This window comes from Aricia agestis, chromosome 9 (genome assembly GCF_905147365.1).
Source record: "Aricia agestis chromosome 9, ilAriAges1.1, whole genome shotgun sequence".
NCBI lineage: Eukaryota > Metazoa > Arthropoda > Insecta > Lepidoptera > Lycaenidae > Aricia > Aricia agestis.
The window spans coordinates 1,036,431-1,058,129 of NC_056414.1; the positions used below are offsets into that span (position 1 = coordinate 1,036,431).

The window sequence follows — 21,699 nt, forward strand, 5'->3', positions numbered from 1 at the left end:
GTTTTGAACCGGTTCAGAGTGCTTTGAACGCGTTCCATTTCTTTGGTGAAATCGCCCCTTAATATCTTGTATTACATTACCTACCTATAAAATTAAACAATTTCATACCTACTTTCTTAGTTGCTATACTACCAAAGAAGTAAGTATAATAATAAAATATTGTCTACTATACCCAGGAGAAAGTTATGCTTTCTCTCTACACAAAAAAATAATTGTGGCCCATATAAAACAAAGGTTGAGTACCATAGCAGCTGGTAAGTGGTGTAACCAGTCGCAACAAACTCAGTTTATTATAATATTGTTAACTAGGTTATTGTCATTTGTCAGGGAATCATGATTTTGTTATGTTAAACAAGATTTTTTGTTTTGCTGCTGTTATCAAAAACAGTCACGTGGCAATATTTTTCGTCCGATAAAGACAAGATAAGCTATCTTTTTCCTCACGTGCATAATCATTTTCAGTGTATTTTATGCGTGACTGGGGAGAATATTCCATACGATACATTTTCTTCGTACTCGGTCTCTGGACTTAGGTCCAGAGACCGAGTACGAGTACCAATAAATAGACGTGGTCACTTGGTCAGTTCTGTCATAGTAAAAGGTGTGGTCACTGAAATCGGACAATAATTTTTAATTTCAATAGGTATAATAATTAAGGCTCGCTGTTGTGCTGTTATGTCTGTATGTTGATGTTCATTGTATTTTCGTGGTATTTTCAAATAAAATTCATGAAGACACTGACGTTTGAATTGATTTACAAGGGTGAGTCGCGTTGCGCCAGAGGCGTGGTTAAAGGTTAAGTTATGGTTATAGTTAAGGCTAAATTCAGCTTTAACTTTAACTTTAACCAGCTTGAATTTGACCGGAGAAATTGACAGATGTCTGTTGCGTTTATTTTTATATTCAAGCTACAGGTACCTAACGGGATTGAGAAATGAGAGTATAATAAATTTCATTATCCGTAAAAATCTACAGAAAAAATATTTCGTAGGTATGGGCGGTTATGGTTAAAGTTAAATATGGCGTCCTTAACCAGTTATTTCATATTTCGCTCTGTAGTAATTATAGTTAAAGTTAGTTAATGCAACCCATCCTTTATTAGTCACGCAGTTATTACATAAATTTTATAATTTTATAATTGTGAATAGAAATAAATTGGCGCTTAGCCAGCACATTATCTATATTTATAGCTGTTTACAATTTGACACATTTTTAACTCAGAACAATTATTAAAATTAAGTGCGGCCGATAAAAATATTCAATTTAGGTATTGCTCAGAGAAACTGTTAATACTTGTAACTTATGTAAGTACATTTAGAAAGTCGAAACAGTAGGAACGCCTTAGTTCCATTGACGATATGTATAATGTACATAATATACAAAATCTACTTTCAGAATTAGTATGTCAGGAAACATACTTGAAACATCCACGACTGCCGACTACATAATACATAACTGTATGAAAATACAACCACTCACATCATATTAATTGGTGCCTTTCTCACAATCTTATCACGATTTACGAAATTACGGCACTGATAAAGAGAGAACCCTAAGATTTTGTTTCCGAGTGCATCGCTATTTAGTTAAATCAGAGACCTACGGTATATTTATTACTCTATGGTTAAATTAAGTACTTCACTACATAGTATAAAACAAAGTCGCTTTTAAGGGTTCCGTAATCAACAAGGAACCCTTATAGTTTCGGTCTGTCCGTCCGTCTGTATGTCTGTCTGTCTGTCTGTCTGTCCGCGGTTTTGCTTAGAGACTACAGGACCTACAAAGCTGTAATTTGGCATGATGTTAATGATGCCGACAAAATGGTGAGTACATAAAATCTTAAAAAAAATAATTATGGTAGGTAACTGCCCTGCCGGGGATGAATCCGTGCCCACCCCATTGTGTGGGGTGTCGTTGGATAGGTTTTTTAAAAACGTTATGAGTATTTATAGATCATTTTCCGATTTAAGGATCCATTTGTGAAATAAGTGGAAGAAATCGTTAGTATATAGGTACATTTAGGAATTTCCAGAAAAAAATAATGTTTAGAGCAGTCGACCCACGCAAACATAACGGTATCATGTGGTGTTCCAGTTTATACGATTAACCGTTGCATCGAGTCCAGCGACAAATGGTTAGCGCTTATTATGATACTAGATCTGACAAAACTAAAAATAAAGATCATCAATTTTTATCTCTGAAATCTGAATGTCGGCGTGAAGGCGGGCGCCGTGGTATTTTTACTTATGACGCGAATTCGTGAGCACTCCGCACGTGTTGACGCCTGCGCGCTACAAAATATTAATTTCATTTGCAGAATTCCAGTTGATATTGCTCTGCAGCAGAAAAATTGCTGGATCGACCCAAGGTTATAAACAATTGCGCTCATTGTATGGTGACTTATGAGGTCATTTTGTTAATTTAGGCCCTTCAGCCCACTGCATGGATATGGTTCAATAACCCCATTTCAGAGCAGATTTTTTGTATAGTACTCATGTAGGAGTTGAGGGCATTTACATGAAGGGCATTAACACTGCATGAGTGATCACTGATCATTTGATCAGTCGTTACTCATAAGTCATAACATAACTTGTTTAAAAATAAGTCTCATGTGAAAGTTATAGAAATCAAACAATAGAAAAAGTTAAAATTGTTTTTATTTATATTAACAGTAATTATAAGTGACAGGAGAACATAATAAATGCACAAACTACAGAATCCAAGCAAATTTTAGCAATAATTACAGACTGAAACTTACAATTACTGCCCTAGATCCAATATTTACAGATGGTATTTACATGTTACAATAATTTACTACCAACTCCCATACTACAACATATGGAAAACTGGCCACAAGTGTTCGTCGCTCCATTATTATACAATGAAACATTAGCACATTCACACAACTAGTTTTCACAAACACCCGGATCTAATAATTTCAATGCAGTCTTCAAACTACACGTCCTTACGAAGAATCCAGCTTCTTCAGTCATATGAGACACTTCATGCTGATGATGAAATGGCCAAATTGTCAACACTTGAAGTCTCGAGAATCTATTTTAATTTGGTAACGTATCCATGAGTATTTCTTTGACTCCTGAACTCAGGCGATCGGGGAACTTGATGTCGAAGGCCACTAAGAGATCACCTTTCCTAGTGGGCTCCTTGGGGAAAGGTAGACCGTAGCCCGGGAACCGTTTCACCGTGTAGGGTTTCACCACCTCACCTTGTAAGTTAACTGTCAGCTTCTCGCCTGTCATCGTCGGTACCTCGATGATCGTCCCACACAGAGCCTGCAAACAAAACAAACCACGATTAGTTACATTGCTACTGTATAAACATTGTTACAAAGAAATTGATTGATAGAAAAATCTAGAATGATATGTTTCTGACCGCTTTTAAACGCAAATTACTGGTTTAATTATGTCAAACAAGAATTTTAACAGGATACATACCTGTTTGAGTGAGATCTTGGCCGTGTATCTGATGTCACTTCCCTCTCGCTTGAATAATGGATTGGGCTTGTCGCGAATAATGAAAACGATGTCAGCGGGGATCTTGTTCCTTCCCTGATCGCCCTCCTTCTGGAATGTGATCTTGGTGCCAGCTTTCCACCCGGGCTTGACGTGAATAGTGAGCACCTTGTCCTCCTTCTTGGACGTGCCGTCGGGCTGGATGACGCGGCGGGAGATCTTCATCTTCTTGACGCAGCCGCGGGCGATGTCCTCGAGCGACACGTACAGGTCGTGCTCGATGGGGGGGTCCTGGGTCTTCTCCTTGCGACTCGGCGAGCCGTGGAAGTTGAAGCTGTGGCTGCGGAAGGCGCCGCCCGGGCCGCCGGGTCTCGCCTGGCCCATACCCATGTTCGCGAACGGGTCCATGTCCACGTCCATGTCGCGATCGAAGAACATCGTGGTGCCGGAGCTACCATTCAGGTCGAAGAACGCCTGGAAGGGGCTCGCTGAACCGAAGAACTGAGCGAAGGTCGCCTTCGGGTCGCCGTGGAAGGTGTAGGAGAAGGATTGTCCGCCGCCGGGGCCGTTCTGTCCTCCCATTCCTCCCTTGAGACCTTCCTCGCCGTGAGCATCGTAAATCTCCCTCTTCTTCTTGTCAGACAGAACCTCGTAGGCCTCGGCTACTTCCTTGAACTTCTCCTCTGCGCCTGCCGATTTATTTTTATCTGGATGGTATTTTAGCGCTAATTTTCTGTAGGCCTTCTTTATCTCGTCGTCTGACGCTCCCTTCGCGATTCCTAATATTTTGTAGTAGTCTTTGCCCATATTGTCTAATTTATCTGTAACAAAGAAAAAATCTGGTTAGCCTCCGCACGATTGTCACCTTTTTAGGAGATGTAGTTGTATTGTCCACGCAATGTTACGTTTCATCCACAATTTTCACATTTTTGGTTTCAATCTGGAGCTTAAAAATTATGTCTACAATGGAAAATAGTAAATAAATATAATTTGCATACTTACATTAGTAACTTATCAGTAAAAATCCTCTAAATCCCGTATTAAAAGTAAAATATCCACACACTTCACAATACACAAGTTCACACAATCCACTTCACTATATTTGAATGAAACGCAGCGTTGCCGTCGCGCCAAAATATATACATTAAAACGTCTAGAACATTCTAGGGCCTTCAGCGCCCTCATGAAAGAGCAAAAAGATACGTACGCTTAAGCGATCGCGTTGTGATAGAAAGAGATACATATAAATTTAAGCGTTCAAATGTGACTCGACGATGAGCTCATACTTGACGTCGTATAGATTTTAGGTCGGTTTCCATGTACAAGTTTTTAATCTCGTTTGAATTATGTCTATAGTAGCCAATAAGAACAAGCCATGATTTTAGTTAGCCAATCAAAAACATGCAGTGTTTTATAAATGACCAATAACAAATTTCCTGTCTAACTGTTGTTTGCAAAGGAAACAAACTTCTTCTAGATCAATGCACGAGATTTCATTATTGCCAGAACTAAACATTTTGCTACAGACAGTGGAAAATAAAACAAGATTTTAACTAAATTAATGTATAATGAGATTGCATGACATCCCCATTCTGTGTTACTATTGTAATTAAGTAATTACTTTTACTTTTACATCATCACTAAAGTTAAAAGTAGGTCACTTTGAGAATATTCTCGATTTTTCTAGAAATATTTTCGAGAGTCTAGAGTCTACTGGACTATCTAATTTTAGGCAATATAATTATTATAGTATGTTATTAAATAATCGTATTAAATTGTTCTTTGTAATAATTTAAATATTTTTACTAATATTACAAATATTTGATAGGTACGGTACGGTACCTTTGTTTTTAAACTTGTAACCCAGTCGGGTTCAATTGACGTTTGACAAATGGTCGATTGTCATCTGTCAATTGTTTTTCATAATTTTCATGTCAAAATGTGTAATTTGTAAACAGCTCCGATACGGTACCGATGAAAATGTGTTTTTGTACCGCTAATTCTTAAATAAACGACTAGAAACAAAAAAATTGTTGGGTAAATAAAAGCTTCAATCTTTGGAACATTTATTCATCTCGTCAATCTCAAAAACAGCGCGTGCCGACACCCCTTGTAATCGATGTCGTAGTATTTCTCGTAGAAGTCCTGCACCAGCTCCTCCACCTGCGGACAATGGCCAACGATATACTCCAGGTGAACTGCGACGCGTGCGCGGAGATCGCGCACGAGCCCTACATAGAGTGCTGCGAGTGTGACAGCAACTTGTGCCAGAGCTGCTTCGCGTCCGGGCGTGAAGTGGGACCTCATAAAAACGATCACAAATACTCGATACGGAGGAACGACTTCCCGCTATTCGACAACTGCAACTGGTCTGCTAAGGAGGAGTGCAAACTGTTGTCAGCTATGTCAATGTATGGATTCGGTAACTGGGAGGAGATAGCAAAGTGTGTGCAAACGCGATCTAAACTAGAATGCCAAGAACATTACAAGAAGTATTTCATTGAGAATGTACAGTGCGAGGAGTTGAAATTGATTCCGGAAACAGAGCAGTCTGTTTTTCCAAAAATATTGACACCTTACCTATACAATACAGACCTGTGCACTAACCCACCGAGAAATAACCAATCTGACCACTCCCTAGCAGGCTACAATGCTTATAGATCAGAATTCGAATTAAGCTATGATAATAATGCGGAAAGTATCTTTAGTATAGAGGACAGCTACTCAGATGACGAGGATGACGATTGTATAGATGCTTTAAAAGTTAGTCTACTGAACGCTTTAAATACTAGATTAAGAGAAAGGCAGAGAAGGTACAAAATTATACAGAACCATGGGTTGATAATGACAAACAAGTTGCTGGCGTGGCTCATAAGATTTGATAGCACAATATCGAGAACAAACAGCGAGAGGTTACTGTCTTTTATGCAGTTTATGACCGGTATGCAATTTGATGCATTTATGGAGAGTATTAGTCTTCAGGAAGAAACAATGCAAAGGCTATACAAATTATGTGAATATAGGAAGCTTGGGATACGCACATTGCATTCCGCTAGGCTTTACCAACAACTAAAGGTGAATAATGATGACATGAACAAGGAGCAAAGGCATGCTACATTAGTTATGATAAAGGACTTCGACAGTTACACAACAAAAAGCAAGCTTATGTTTAGCAAAGGCAAGAGATTGAAGAGATCTGCCATACCGCTAGATATAACCGACTTGCCTGGATACTTTCAACTGTCGGCCAATGAGAAATCTTTGTGTTCCAACGTCAGACTTTTACCAAATAACTATACGGAAATGAAGAAGCTGCTAATAGCGGAAAACAATAAACTCGGATCATTGAAACTACTAGATGCACGTAGAATACTCAAAATAGATGTAAATAAAACTCGGAAAATATATGATTTTCTGATAACAGAAGGTTTTATAAGTAAACCTTTTCAACAGTAACAAACTACAAAGCTACCGTACGTGATAATATTTTTTGCATTACGAATACCTTTACTTTTATAAAGTTGTTTTATTAATCAACCTTTTTAATAACAGTTACTTTTATTATTTGTCAGTAGTCATTACAGCATACTTACATTAATAAATTTGTAATAAAACTTTATTAATACTTACTTTAAAACCAAACTTCTGATAGAGGAAGATGGCAGGGTTTGTGGGTGACACATGTAGAGTTACATCTCTGCCTGCACATGTCTGCAACATGCAACATAAAGTTAATAAAACTATCTATAGACACTAGTATTGTGCTTGTAAAACATATGTTTGGTAAAACATATTATGTTTTGGCCTGTCGAATCTAAGATTACCATGGGCGTACCCAGGTAGGGGTAAGCGGATAAAATTAATAAATGTCAATTTTCCTGGCAAGTGGGAATTAAAAACATGTTACCTACTCTGCGTAAAATTAAGTGTTGGAAACAAAATATATTTTCAGTCAGATTAATTTAAATAAATTTTCATGATTTTTTTATTCAATAGGTATAACAGACCGACCATCTTCTCGAAACAGGTAGGTATAATCCCTACCTGTTTCGAGAAGATGTAATGTATCCCTAGCTAAAATCCTGGGTACGCCAATTTTTTTTTAATGAAATAAGGGGGGCAAACGAGCAAACGGGTCACCTGATGGAAAGCAACTTCCGTCACCCATGGACACTCGCAGCGTCAGAAGAGCTGCAAGTGCGTTGCCGGCCTTTTAAGAGGGAGGGAGGGAAGGGAATAGGGGAGAGTAGGGAAAGGAATAGGATAGGGGATTGGGGCTCCGGTAAACTCACTCACTCGGCGAAACACGCCGGGTTTCTGTGAGAACGTGGTATTTCTCCGGTCGAGCCGGCCCATTCGTGCCGAAGCATGGCTCTCCCACGTATAGCCCACGCCCATGAAGATTACAATAAAAATTGAGAATAATATTATTGTACTAGGCTTTCCCAATAGTCGTGTCGTAGACCGTAGTCTCTAATCTCTATCCGGAGTATGGCAAGACCAAAAACCACAAAAAAATTATGGTTTTTAGAATGGGATTTTATATGGAAATGCTGTGAAAATTCTTCAACTTATGAAATTGAGAAGATCCATAATAATATTATTAAGTCGAAAGTGTGTCTGTGTCTGTCTGTTACCTCTTCACGCTCAAACCGCTGAACCGATTGTGCTGAAATTTGGTATGGGGATACTTTGGGTCCCGAGAAAGGGCATAAGATACTTTTTATCCCGGAAAAATGTACGGTATAGCGTCATTAGTGTTGCTAGAATACGCTAAGTTTTATCATAATATACAGTATACACCATAGAATTAGAACGTAGTATTTTCATATCGTTGATATACTTACACCACATCGTTGATATACACCACACAGGCATCACTTATTTAGTTGAGTGACATAATCCTGTATTTTATTATGAAGACCACATTGTACCATCAGGAAATTTATTCCTAGGCAGTTGACGGATCTACGTCATTTGGTCGGCTTATATCAATTCGATGTTAGCTGTGGTCGGTCGGGTGGGTTTGACTTGACGCGACCAAACAACTTAGGTCCGCCATCTGCATAGGAATCAACTTCCCTGATAGTACATTTCACTCTGGAATTTATTATTATCACCTGCAACAGATGATACAGCATGAAAGTCGCTATGCCGGCGCCGCGGTACTCGGGTCGCACCAGCACGAAGGAGATGTATGCGGCGGCGGCGCTGACCGGCACGAGGAACGCGCAGCCCACAACCAGCCGCCCCAGAGAACATACGCAGCTGAATTCTGGGTACTGCAGCGCTTCTGTCACTGGGGAGGAAAGTTTTATTTCATAGGAAATAACGGTAATAATAAAATAAAGTAATAAAAAGGTTTATTTTTCACACAACTTACAGATAATGGTACAGAATACAGTTAACAAAGACATTTAAACGTGTGAACTGGAGCCTAAACTAGGATACCCTGTATTTCAGGACTCCAGGTTCCACCTGCAGATTAGAGGAGAACTTATGAGATTTTTATTTAAAAAATAATATGAATATTTTAGGTAATAATGTGAATATTTTGATGAGATAAATGTAATGTAATGATTAATGAGATTTAAGATAACGTAAAGCGCTCACACGAGCTTAATAAGTTCTATTTGTTAGGACTATCTCTGTGTTTATTCTACTCTTTTGTTATTTTGATAAAAACCAAGTCAACCAAATGAAACACCTCAGCTTAAGCTTGGCTCGCTAACCATTATTCCAGAGATTAATAGTCAAGAATGATAGGATTATTTATTCTTTAGTAATCTTTGGATTACGAAGTTCTAGATCAGTGCAATACTCAACCTGCGGCCCAATATAGGTACTCAACCGGCAGATTTGATGATCAACAGCTGTGGCCTGTGGCCCGCGTTAAAAATGCCACTTAACGACATACGGCCATTCCCAATATTTGATCTATCTCTGGTTTTGCCCTACTAGAGATAGGAATAACTCACAATTGACATAAAATATATGTTTCTAATGTCTAATGTGAGCTATTCCTATCTCTAGTAGGGCAAAACCAGAGATAGATCAAATATTGGGAACAGCCGTTAGACTATAGTCTTATTGTCATAATATCTTGACATAAACGTATCTTTAGTATATCTCTACAATGTTTCTATTATTTCGCATTTGACTGTGGCATGACCACGCTAAGCTAGATATACAGGGTGTAACAAAAATAAGTGATAATACTTTAGGGTGTGTACGTGTTCCTTGTAGAGAGTCACTGTGAAAGTAGCAGCGCTGAAAGACCAAAAATTTTTCCACTTTTGTATGGGGAAACTCGTGACGCTCGGGCCCTTGCCCATACAAAAGTGAAAAAAAAATCGTCTTTCAGAGCTGCTACATTCACAGTGAACTCTCTACAAGGAACACGTACACACCCTAAAGTATTATCACTTATTTTTGTTATATTATTGTATACTCAGTACTCACGGTCTATCCCGGGCCAGAAGAACTGCGCACAGAGCGCGTTGACGGCTGGAATGTGATGCGGCTGCACGTAGCAGTAGTCTAGCGGCGGACGACACACGCGGACACTACGATTCACAAAATATGTATTATGTACCATCCAGAAAATTGATTCCTATGCAGTTGATTATTATGCGTTATTTAGTCGGATCATGTCAATTCAACGAGGATATAGATACGCGAACAAACATAAAAAAAACCATAGTAAATAATATACGGTCGATTTGAGAAACCTCCTCCTTTTTTAAGTCGGTTAAAGGTAGCCTTAATAAAAAGTAAAAACCAGCCAAAGGCATGTTAAGTCATTTGAAATAGGATCCAGAGAGTCATCCATATATAATTCATCAGTGTGTATTTCTGATAATACTAGATGACGCCAGCCGAAATTAATTTACGCGCGGAAACATTTTCCGCAATAATAGCAGCTATTGTACTTATGTCCTTTTCCGTCTGTCATCACCATAGTCCATACTTATCATTTCTGACCGTGAAGAGGTAACAGACAGACAAACATACTTTCGCATTTATAATATTAGTGAATTCTACTTATGAGATACTATATTTTTGAAATATTCTTAGTACGTACGTACGTGTCTTTCGTTAAAAACGATGACGAAATTCGTTATCAAAATGTATGCGGTTTGACATAAGTCATCGCTAAATGACATTTCGTTTTCGAACACTAATGTCAAATCCCATACATTTTGATAACGAATTTCGTGATCGTTTTTAACGAAAGGGACTTTGGCTACAGCCCCAGGTGCCGTCCACAAGTTTTGCCACTAGTAGGATGATTAATATAATTATTCTTATTGTTAGTGCTAATAGAGTCGTTTATATTCCGACTCTATTCACTCCTTACAAATCCTGAAGAAAACTGATATTATGGAAGTTAGATTTAAGAGGATTAAAATAAAATAACAGGACGGAGCGTTTGTTGAAAGATCATGTATTCGAGAGAGAGGACCACAGATTATACATAGACTATAGATGCGTTCATTATAGAATATAAAATAATATTAGGATGCGTTCATATTTCATCAAATCCTACCAGTAGTAGCCAGTGCCGATTTTATAGGTATATATTTTATTAGAGTAGTCCACTTTATTTCCGCAACCCCTTGTATGTAATCTATAGAGCCTCTATGAACGCTGCCGCCCCTAGGCCGTGGCCTATAACGGCCAATTTATAAATACGGGACTGGTTGTAGGGGTAAAACATAGGTATTAGGTACATACTATAGCGCGTACCTAAACTCTTTTCTTATTGTCATTGCCGTAGTTACATTATGTTCTTACCCCTTGGTCTTCTCAACGATCTCATCCAAGACCTTTATCCACATGGGTCTGGTGACGGCGTCCCGGCGGATGTAGGGCTTCAGCACCGCCCCCGAGAAGGCCGAGCGCAGGGGCGCAGCCTCAGTCCGCGGCAGCAGTAGTGGCCCGTACACCGTGCTGGTCACCGTGCCGCAGAGGTTGTCCATGAAGTACTGGGGAGTGGGGATGCATTGTTATGTTAAGAGAACATGTCTGTCTACTACTAAAACTTCACACTTGACTAAAAGATACAGATGACAAACATCAAGACTGATGCCACAGTCTTGTAAATTGACGGTTGCGAAAAAGTGGCGAATCAAAGATTCACAAGGACGTATTGGCGCGTGGCCAAAATTTAATTTTCGATAATCGCCAATAAACATGAGCTCCCTATGTTTGAGAACACATAACATACAGATATGCAACTACCCTTGTCGATGTATGTTTGTGTTGTGGGTAGGTGCGATATCTATACTCACGGATCTCTGGAACCTGTCGAGTATGCGGTCGTCTTGTGCGGCGCGCGACCCTTCCGTCACGTACCCGCTCAGCACACGAACCGCTCTAAATAAAATAAAAAAGCCTTTTATTTCTCGCCAATTATTACTAGCTCGATCAAATAACATTATTATTATTATTTATTTTAAACATTAGGGTAATACGTGGGAGAGCCATGCTTCGGCACGAATGGGCCGGCTCGACCGGAGAAATACCACGTTCTCACAGAAAACCGGCATGAAACAGCGCTTGCGTTGTGTTTCGCCGAGTGAGTGAGTTTACTGGAGGCCCAATCTCCTACCCTATTCCCTTCCCTACCCTCCCCTATTCCCTTCCCTTCCCATCCCTACCCTCCCCTATTACCTCTTAAAAGGCCGGCAACGCACCTGCAGCTCTTCTGATGCTGCGAGTGTCCATGGGCGACGGAAGTTGCTTTCCATCATTTTTTCATCATTTTAGTTGAAATAACAAAATATTAGATACAAAATTTAAATTAGACACTCTAGATAATATTTATAAATTGAATTAGGGAAGGTTAGGCACCAGGGAGAACTTTTTAAACACTTGTACCTTAGAAAATTTGTAAATAGAACAATCACCTATCAATATCAAACAGCGGCAGATGCTTATGCCTCTTCCGCCTGCGCAGCGCCAGCTTGGCTCTCAGGCGGTACAGTTCCGCGCGGCTGCAGGGCTCCTTCACCCGGGGGATGAGCCCCTCCACCGTCTTAAGCAGTTGGATCTCCTGGTACTCCGTCATCTCCACCAGGCCCTGCTCCGGCTCCGGTTCAGGGTCCTCCCAGGGATAATCTGGGAGAAAAAGTCATCTACAATGATGTTGTGAATGCGTGTCTGTCGGTCTGTAGATCTTCACGCTGAAACAGCTGAACCGACATAGATTAGTGATGCTAATCACTTATTGTGCTTATGCTATCACTTATTACATTGTCGGAACTGTGGGTTTGACGTAACGTGACCAAGCTACGTAGCCCGTAGGTCCTCCTAGGTCCCCGTAGGTCCCCGTAGGTGCCTAGGAATCAACTTCTCTGATAGTACTTTGAATCTCGAGAAAGACAGGATAGTTTTTATGACGAAAATAAAAGGTTCCCGCGTGTTAAAGAAATTTGACGCAAAATCTAGTTTTAATTGTGATGTTGTAATTTTTCAGCCATCTATCAAACCCCTACGGTACTGTTCATACTTAAATAAAAAATTCGCGTTATTTTACCTCCATTTTACTGATTATCATAGCCAGCAAACTATTAAATAAAATAAAAAAATAAAAATTGTTTTATTTTCGAATAGATTTGTAACAAATACTTTCAGAACATTGATGCTAATGGTGCCTACCACCGGTTCGGGAACTATCCCGGCGAGAAGAACCGGCGTAAGAAACTCGCACGGGGTCCCACTTTTTACTAAAAAGTGAGAAAAAAATTATTCTTTTTTAAAATAAAATTTACAATTGTAACTTAAAATTATACAATGTCAACATCCATATATAATTGTAAGTCATATTATAATAATGTAGAAGTAGCCTTGCAAGGAGCCATCCTACTCCCAAGATGTGCCATCGTTTATGAAATCATTGACCTTGGCTTTGGCACACAAACGTTCTTTGACTACTTTTTTAAATTTATTAAGATAAATATTCGATAAAAAATATTTATTCTCTACCACTCTCTTTCCCTCATTCCCTACATATTAAAGAAAGAGCGAGACGACACTCACCTACGCTATTCAGCTGAGTGGAGAACAGCGATTCTCTTCTCACTTCGACTTCTTCACTCTTCTCTTTCCCTCCCTCCTTCTTCCTCCGCGGTTCATCATCAGACGGCTCGGGGTGGGAACTGTGGGAGTCGCTGTCGTAGTGCGGTCGGTACGAATGAACACTAGATGATTCAGTCTGCAAATATAATATACAAATAATATTATCAGAAGCAGCTCTGAATTTATGTATAGGCAGTATAGGCCATGGGCTATGGGTGAGAGCGTCCTAGTTCGTACATAGGGGCGGCAAAATTAAGGTGGCCTATACTCATAAAAAATATTAATCCGGCCCTAATCAAAACTGTGTCTGTCTATCTGTCACCTCTTGACGCTCAAACGTTATAAAGATACTTTGAAACCCGCGAAAGCATATTGATTAATCATTTTCTATTTTCTATTAATTTCCATTCTATTATAGATATAAGGGGACAGAAAAATTCAAAAACGGTAGGCAAAAGAAGTGGAAACAGGATCATTAGGGACTTTGAATATTATAGTAAATTACTATACAATATTATAATAAATTCAAAACCATACATACTGGTGGAACTGCAGTTAATCTATGGAATTCAAATCCTGATAACGAATCTCTCAATGGTATATCTTCAATAGACTGATTTGTCCTGAAAATGTTTATATAACTTTATTTATTGCTGTTAACAACTTAGGATGGGTTGCAACTTGAACCAGAGGTGTACCTAGTTATAGTTTAGGCTAAGGTTATCGTCAAATATGACGTCCATTATGGACTTTTACTATGGATTAGACAGTTAATTTGACATTTTGTTATGGTTAAAGTTATAGTTAAAGTAAGTTGGTGCAACCCACCCTTAAAGTAGCAAAACAATGTAACAATGTAGTATCACATCGCACGCGTGTGAAACTAATGCCTGTTTTCACCAACGGTCTCCTAACGCTAAGTGTTCCCTAGCGATCTTTGCGGGTCAAATATCTCTTAAAACAAACACATTTAAAAAAAAGTTATGTTTTGCAAAAGTTCTTACGCCCTAAGGACGAACGTGACACACAAAACTTTGTGAAATCTTGAAGGATATGTACCTACCCTTAATGGCCGCCAGGGGACCACTTAGCGTTAGGAGGCGGTTGGTGAAAACAGGCATTAGCCTTGTTTTAAACGAGTTTATGACATAATTGAGTAACTCTACTATACAGTTTACGCATTTTACAAACTTTTGAAAGAAAACATATGTATGCATGTTTATAATATAAGTATTAGTGCTTGTACCTAGTATCAAACTCTGGGGCTTCACATGAGGACACAGGCATTATACATAAGTCCTCTGTATCGAGTTTGAGCTTCTTGTAAGGCACTGGTTCTGTTTTTACTTCGACCTGTTCTATGGTGCTGGATCCAGCGTAAGACAGAACCATGTACTCCTCAAGTTTATATTTCACTTTGTCAAAATAATCACCGTAACCTGTAATATATGTATTATCAGAGATGCTGATTCATAGGCAGATGTTGATCTGCGTACTTTGGTCGCGTTATGTCAAACCCATTCGACAAATCGCAATGAACATTGATCCGACCAAATAACCTGGGCATAGTAAAAGGAAGGGAAGTAAGTTATCTTCATACAAAGGCACCGCGTGCAGCTTGTATGTGTGCGTCATAGTATCAATGCGTCGCCACGTACGGCACACAACAAAATCTGGGCGGTACCAGCCTCTAAAACCCCGCCGAGATTTTGTACTATGACCTGGGTCTGTCAACCGCCTAGGAATCAATTTCCTCGATGGCACATTTATCAGCACGCCCGCGCCGAACGCGCCGTATGATGTGAAACCTCGCACATTCGTCCGCACCGCACTTTGGGTAGGGAAGGGAATAGGGTAGGGGATTGGGCCTCCGGTAAACTAACTCACTCGGCGAAACACAGCGCAAGCGCTGTTTCACGCCGGTTTTCTGCGTGAGAATAGCTGTTGAACTGATAAGATGGTTTTCAAATAAATAAGATAATAATTATTATGTATGGTGGAAAGAAAGGTAAGTATTGAGTACATACCCATTTCTTCAACTTTTCTGTTGAAAAGTTTTGTGTCCAAAGAAATCTGATTGCGGACCCTCTTTGGTTTGTCAGGGCCTAGTTCTTGCACTGGAATTACATTAGATAATAATAAAGTACCAGACTAGAAAAGTAAAAGTCCCCCTATCACTTAAACAAATTAAGATCTGCATAGTTTGTACACATAATATAACATGCTGTTGTTTCTTTCTGACATCTCTAATCACAATTTTAAATTAAAAAAAAAATATGTAAGTACTAGATAATCTTTAATATTATGCTAAATAATAAAATAATTCAAAACTTATTATGGTCAGGCAGAAGTTTATTAAAATTTAAATCACTCTAAATGTTTCCAGTAGCTTCTTTAGCTAAACTATCACCTGTCAAACACTGTACTTTCTCAAAATATAATATTATTATACAAGTACTAAGCTGTCTCACCAATATGTGCAGCAACAGCGGGTGAGAAGGAGTGCATGAGCTTCCACCAGCCGAGCTCCGCGAGCACCGATGACCCGGAGCGGAAGAACAGGCTATTGTACAAGGAGAGCACACCCACCACTGTACCCACCCAGTTCTTTGTTCTTTTACTGAAAAAATTCGAAACTTCTTGGTATTGACTGTTTTTATGTAATTTACTTAGAAGTATTACAATTATTATTTAATATTATTTACAATTATTATTGTCATATTTGAATGTATTATACTAGTAAGAAACAATAAAATAATTAAACTAAGTTCTTTAGCTAAACTAGAATCTGTTCAGGTGAAAAATGGTCAGCTTTTGAATTTTAAATAATCAACCAAGTGCATGAAGGATTCCGTACCTTTTTTATACCATTTATGTAAATTTCAAGTGCCTAGCTGTTGTAAAATATGCAAACGAGCAAATGGGTCACCCGATGGAAAGCAACCTCCGTCGCCCATGGACACTCGCAGCACCAGAAGAGCTGCAAGCGCTGCCGGCCTTTTAAGGGAAGGGAATAGGGGAGGGTAGGGAAGGGAACAGGGCAGGGGATTGAGCCTCCGGTAAACTCACTCACTTCTCTGTGAGAATGTGGTATTTCTCCGGTCGAGCCGGCCCATTCGTGCCGAAGCATGACTCTCCCACGTATAAAATTTACCATTACCACCATTATTGATTACTAGCAAAAAAGGCCAAAAAAATAACTTTTGTTTTATGGGAGCTCCCCTTAAATATTAATTTTATTTTGTTTTTTGTATTTGTTGTTATAGCGGCAACAGAAATACACAATCTGTGAAAATTTCAGAAGTCTAGCTAAAGCGGTTATTGAGTTACAGCCTCCAGACAGAGAGACGGACAGACATTGAAATCTCAGTAATAGGGTCCCGTTTTTACCCTTTGGGTGCAGAACCCTAATAACTTAGAACAAAGTACTGACCAAAATTAATAGGCAATATAGTATAGTCATGGAGCATAATATGGAAATTTGTTCATTGCCCCAAAAATATGGTCATAATGCTTTTATGTAAGCAATGTAAAATGGATGGCAATGTCAGAGACATAGGCCTTTCAACAAATTTCTATCCCTAGAGCAAGGGTCACCAATTAGTTTCGCTCGGGGTCTGTTTTAAGACATGAAATGACCTTTGCGGTCCATACACTTTATATATAAAAAAAAAATTAAACAAAGTTAATTACGGAAATTACATAGGTATTTATTTAGATATATCAATGAGAAAAGTAACCATTTTTGTAGCCAATTATCACTCAGAAGTTTGGAGTGAAATATTGGTGCGAGCTATAGATATTGACATTAAATCCTGGAGATGTTGAAGTCCTTAGATGAACAAAGATCATCTTGGAACATGCTTGGTCTGCACACAATGGGTGGGCGGTCCGGATGCGGACTGCGGTCCATTAGGTGACCCCTGCCCTAGAGAATGCATAAACTTACAAAGAAGGTCCAAACAGCACTAGCCAGTGTCTGTCTATGAAGGAGCAGATGTGGGTCTTGTAGTGGAAGAACCCTCGGTTGCTGATGCCTTGCATCTGGTTTTGTAGATGATTCATTGTCAGGATCAATACATTCACCCTGGAAAACGAGACATGCAGATATTAAAAGGGCCAACTCACACATACCACAACCACACCACATGGTGGGCGTATATTTCATATTGCAAATGAACTGGACCATTCACACGTACCACATTTTGCAGTCGTTGTCAGCCACTGTGTGATACCGACTACACTAAAACTTTTATATACAATCATTTTTGAAGAAGAGTGATAAAAGGCTACTGTGCTATTAATATTATAATGTATAAATACAGTAAACACTACTTTTGTACTTACCACTGGAATTTGTTACGAACCAACATTTCCGTTTTCTCAGGAGCACAATCTTCACAGGTAAATTCAAAGAATACATCGCACTCAAAGTTGCCAGGAGTATTTTGACTTCGTAAACAAGTTAAATGTACGAAACTCTTACAAATTTCACAAACTAACCCCGGCAAACGTTGTTTATCTTCTAAATTGTTGCAATATTTACATTGTTCTGCCATATTTGCGTATAAATCAATAGTGTAAATTTAATTAAACATAAATATAAAGTCTGTCCAATGAAATATGTAACCAGATTTTATTTCAATTCAGTATTATAATTTATAGGTAGGTATAAACAAAATTAGTTTTGTTTATTTTGAATTTTTGCTCAATTCTACTTTTTGAGGTTAACTAAATGTCAAATGTCATTGTCAATGTCAATCTTTTTTTTTTTTACTTTTCTAATTTCTTACCAAAAGAAGCCAAAAGACCTAGAGGCGAGAAGTTGCATTATTACATAGATTATAGAAGGTCATAATGTTATCCATACTAATATTATAAATGCGAAAGTATCTCTGTCTGTCTGTCTGTCTGTCTGTCTTGCTTTCACGCCAAAACTACTGAACCGATTGCAATGAAATTTTGTACACATTTATTCTAGAGTCTGAGAAAGTACATAGGCTACATTTTGATGTGGGAAAATATCTTATTTCCATGAAAATATCGATGAAAATGAATTCGCATTGCGCGTGGCCAGCGCTCATCCCGGGGGTCCTGGGTTCGAGTCCCGCAGGCGGAACAAAAAGTTTTCAATGTTCCTGGGTCTTGGATGTGTATTAAAATAAAATTTCAAAAATCTTAAACATATTTTATGTATAATATTATAAAAAATCCAGAAATATATCGACGCAATGAACATTTTAGTTCTAATACGATTCAACAGATGGCGTTTTATTTTTCACTTTATTGTACCATAGAACTAATCATACTTATTAGTTGTTAGTATGTTTTTGTTTATAGTTTTTAATACGTTAGAATATTATGTTTAATAATATAATCACTTGGTATAATAATAATCAATCTATCTTATCTTATAGAACTCCTACTGCATTTCTAATCCATACTATCCATACTAATATTATAAATGCGAAAGTATCTCTGTCTGTCTGTCTGTCTGTCTGTCTGTCTGTCTGTCTTGCTTTCACACCAAAACTACTGAACCGATTGCAATGAAATTTTGTACACAGTTATTCTAGAGTCTGAGAAAGGACATAGGCTACATTTTGATGTGGGAAAATATCTTATTTCCATGAAAATATCGATGAAAATGAATTCGCATTGCGCGTGGCCAGCGCTCATCCCGGGGGTCCTAGGTTCGAGTCCCGCAGGCGGAACAAAAAGTTTTCAATGTTCCTGGGTCTTGGATGTATATTAAAATAAAATTTCAAAAATCTTAAATATATTTTATGTATAATATTATAAAAAATCCAGAAATATATCGATGCAATGAACATTTTAGTTCTAATACGATTCAACAGATGGCGTTTTAAAAGCTTTTGACACCAATTTTGTTGACATCGCGCGCTATAAACTGAAGTCCACGCGGACGAAGTCGCGGGCAACAGCTAGTTTTAATATAATACTAGCTGTTGCCCGCGACTTTGTCCGCGTGGACTTCAGTTTATAGCGCGCGATGTCAACAAAATTGGTGTCAAAAGCTTTTATAAAAAAAAACCCTGGTACCCCTTAAATCAAAACAGATGTGCAGTGTGCATATATTTAATTTTTTTTAATTAAACTTTATATTTTATGCCAAATTTTAAAGCTTATTTAGCCACCCAATTACACAACTTTACCCATAAACTATTTATCATTGATAGGTTTAAGGTTACGTCACTGTATCTATATATAAAACTCAAAGGTGACTGACTGATTGACATAGTGATCTATCAACGCACAGCCCAAACCACTGGACGGATCGGGCTGAAATTTGGCATGCAGGTAGATGTTATAACGTAGGCATCCGCTAAGAAAGGATTTTGATAAATTCCAACCCCAAGGGGCTCAAATAGGGGATAAAAGTTTGTGTATAATAATAATTCTTAACGCGAGCGAAGCCGCGGGCAAAAGCTCGTATAATATAAAATACTGACTTATTAAATAACTTAAAAAAGAAATAACAATCGATACTAAAATGTATGATGATACCACCTCTTATAGAAAGATGTTGGGCAAGCGTTAGCGCGATGTAAGAGACGCACGGCGCCATCTAGTATGAATTTTTGGAACTAACTTAATTTGAACAAATTTTCGTATTTTCACCCCCTTACAACCCTTTTTTCCAGTAAAAAAAGTAGCCTATGTCCTTTCTCAGACTCTAGAATAAATGTGTACAAAATTTCATTACAATCGGTTCGGTTGTTTTGGCGTGAAAGCGAGACAGACAGACAGACAAAAATACTTTCGCATTTATAATATTAGTATAGATTATGTGATCCGGATTCCGGAATCGGCGGGGCTAAAATGGTTGCTTTGAAGAATCATGATATGAATCATTATATGATTAATTTTCCTAAAATCGCAAAATGCAACTCTGCTTGCATTTTGCAATTCATTTCTGTATTTTTGTACTGAATTGACATTTGTCAGTTTGACAGTTTTGACAATTCATTTGCTGAATTGATTGAGAGGAATTGCTAAATGTGACCATTTTAGCCCCGCTGAAAAGCTTTTAGACTCAATTTATATCGGCGCGGAATGGAATGGAAGCGACTTTTTGCAACGAAACTGTCCATGGTACAATGAATTTTATATCAACTTAACAGTAAGTATATATAAATTATAAACACAAATTAATTATACGAGCCAAAATATTCCACGGGTTGGCCCCGTGGAATATTTTGGCTCGCATCTCTTTTTTTTATCATACGAATAATGTTACGGACCTACGACATTTTTTTTTATGAGATAAGGGGGCAAACGAGCAAACGGGTCACCTGATGGAAAGCAACTTCCGTCGCCCATGGACACTCGCAGCATCAGAAGAGCTGCAGGTGCGTTGCCGGCCTTTTAAGAGGGAATAGGGGAAGGTAGGGATGGAAAGGGAACGGAATAGGGGAGGGTAGGGAAGGGAATAGGATAGGGGATTGGGCCTCCGGTAAACTCACTCACTCGGCGAAACACAGCGCAAGCGCTGTTTCACGCCGGTTTTCTGTGAGGACGTGGTATTTCCCCGGTCGAGCCGGCCCATTTGTGCCGAAGCATGGCTCTCCCACGTCTATAATTAAGCCCGCCTTTGTAAATTTGCATAAAGTGTTATTAAATAAATAAATAAATATACTTAACTTATCGAGTGAACATAGACAACATGAATCCTATATGGCGGTGGGTACGCGAGAACATGCTCGAACTTTGTAGAAACATTCCACACTTATTTACTTAATACTTGTTTACGCAAATCGGGTAAGGAACTTTCTGGAACTCGTCTCGCCCATATAAATAGCCGCAGGTAGACGGGCCAGTAATTCAGTTCGATACGAGCTACCATCAAGGCGACTTCGAAGTGAAAACAAGTGACCAATAGTGAGTGAACCAGTGACCCCCCTACGACTTGGCTACGAGTTACGACCTAGGACAGTGATAGTGCTTACTGCTTAGTACTTTGGACCTAGTGCTTTGTGTGACCTAGTGTTTGTGAATAAAGTCTTCGAGAGAGTCAGCTGCTGGTCTTTCTCTCCAAATCCTTCGAACCCTAGCACGTAACAATAATAATATAGATAAAGCGGCAACAGGTAAAGAGGTCAACCACAGTACATACCTATTT

The 21,699-nt window shown here is 38.7% G+C and overlaps 3 protein-coding genes across 3 annotated transcripts; 1 reads left to right on the forward strand and 2 right to left on the reverse strand.

Moving 5' to 3' along the window:
• Positions 1 to 2,639: 2,639 nt before the first annotated feature.
• Positions 2,640 to 4,621, reverse strand: LOC121730436 (dnaJ protein homolog 1). The gene is made up of 3 exons (XM_042119462.1): positions 4,476 to 4,621; positions 3,456 to 4,294; positions 2,640 to 3,293 (listed from the first exon to the last, which is right to left on the reverse strand). The coding sequence occupies exons 2-3, from the start codon at positions 4,278 to 4,280 to the stop codon at positions 3,060 to 3,062; spliced, it is 1,059 nt and encodes a 352-aa protein (XP_041975396.1). The 5' UTR covers positions 4,281 to 4,294; positions 4,476 to 4,621; the 3' UTR covers positions 2,640 to 3,059.
• A 905-nt stretch (positions 4,622 to 5,526) lies between these two features.
• LOC121730442 (cysteine-rich protein 2-binding protein) lies at positions 5,527 to 18,157 on the reverse strand. The gene is made up of 14 exons (XM_042119473.1): positions 17,904 to 18,157; positions 17,506 to 17,643; positions 16,028 to 16,176; positions 15,584 to 15,673; positions 14,803 to 14,995; positions 14,098 to 14,179; positions 13,518 to 13,692; positions 12,386 to 12,596; positions 11,768 to 11,852; positions 11,271 to 11,461; positions 9,936 to 10,039; positions 8,594 to 8,772; positions 7,104 to 7,184; positions 5,527 to 5,636 (listed from the first exon to the last, which is right to left on the reverse strand). Exons 1-14 carry the CDS (start codon positions 18,113 to 18,115, stop codon positions 5,544 to 5,546), a joined length of 1,983 nt encoding a protein of 660 aa, XP_041975407.1. The 5' UTR covers positions 18,116 to 18,157; the 3' UTR covers positions 5,527 to 5,543.
• On the forward strand, positions 5,633 to 6,947 carry LOC121730443 (transcriptional adapter 2-alpha). The gene has a single exon (XM_042119474.1). It carries the CDS (start codon positions 5,646 to 5,648, stop codon positions 6,927 to 6,929), a length of 1,284 nt encoding a protein of 427 aa, XP_041975408.1. The 5' UTR covers positions 5,633 to 5,645; the 3' UTR covers positions 6,930 to 6,947.
• Positions 18,158 to 21,699: the final 3,542 nt, after the last annotated feature.

What these genes read in the sequence shown, in the direction of transcription:
- LOC121730436 (XM_042119462.1), bottom strand. Translation starts at nt 4,280, where the DNA reads ATGGGCAAAGACTACTACAAAATATTAGGAATCGCGAAGGGAGCGTCA. An exon ending in CCAAGATCTCACTCAAACAG is followed by an intron (nt 3,294 to 3,455) that starts GTATGTATCCTG and finishes TTTTGTTTGCAG; the next exon opens with GCTCTGTGTGGGACGATCAT.
- LOC121730443 (XM_042119474.1), top strand. Translation starts at nt 5,646, where the DNA reads ATGGCCAACGATATACTCCAGGTGAACTGCGACGCGTGCGCGGAGATC.
- LOC121730442 (XM_042119473.1), bottom strand. Translation starts at nt 18,115, where the DNA reads ATGGCAGAACAATGTAAATATTGCAACAATTTAGAAGATAAACAACGT. An exon ending in CGCTGTTGCTGCACATATTG is followed by an intron (nt 15,674 to 16,027) that starts GTGAGACAGCTT and finishes ATGTAATTCCAG; the next exon opens with TGCAAGAACTAGGCCCTGAC. An exon ending in ATCAGAAGTTTGGTTTTAAA is followed by an intron (nt 5,637 to 7,103) that starts GTAAGTATTAAT and finishes CATTGTCCGCAG; the next exon opens with GTGGAGGAGCTGGTGCAGGA.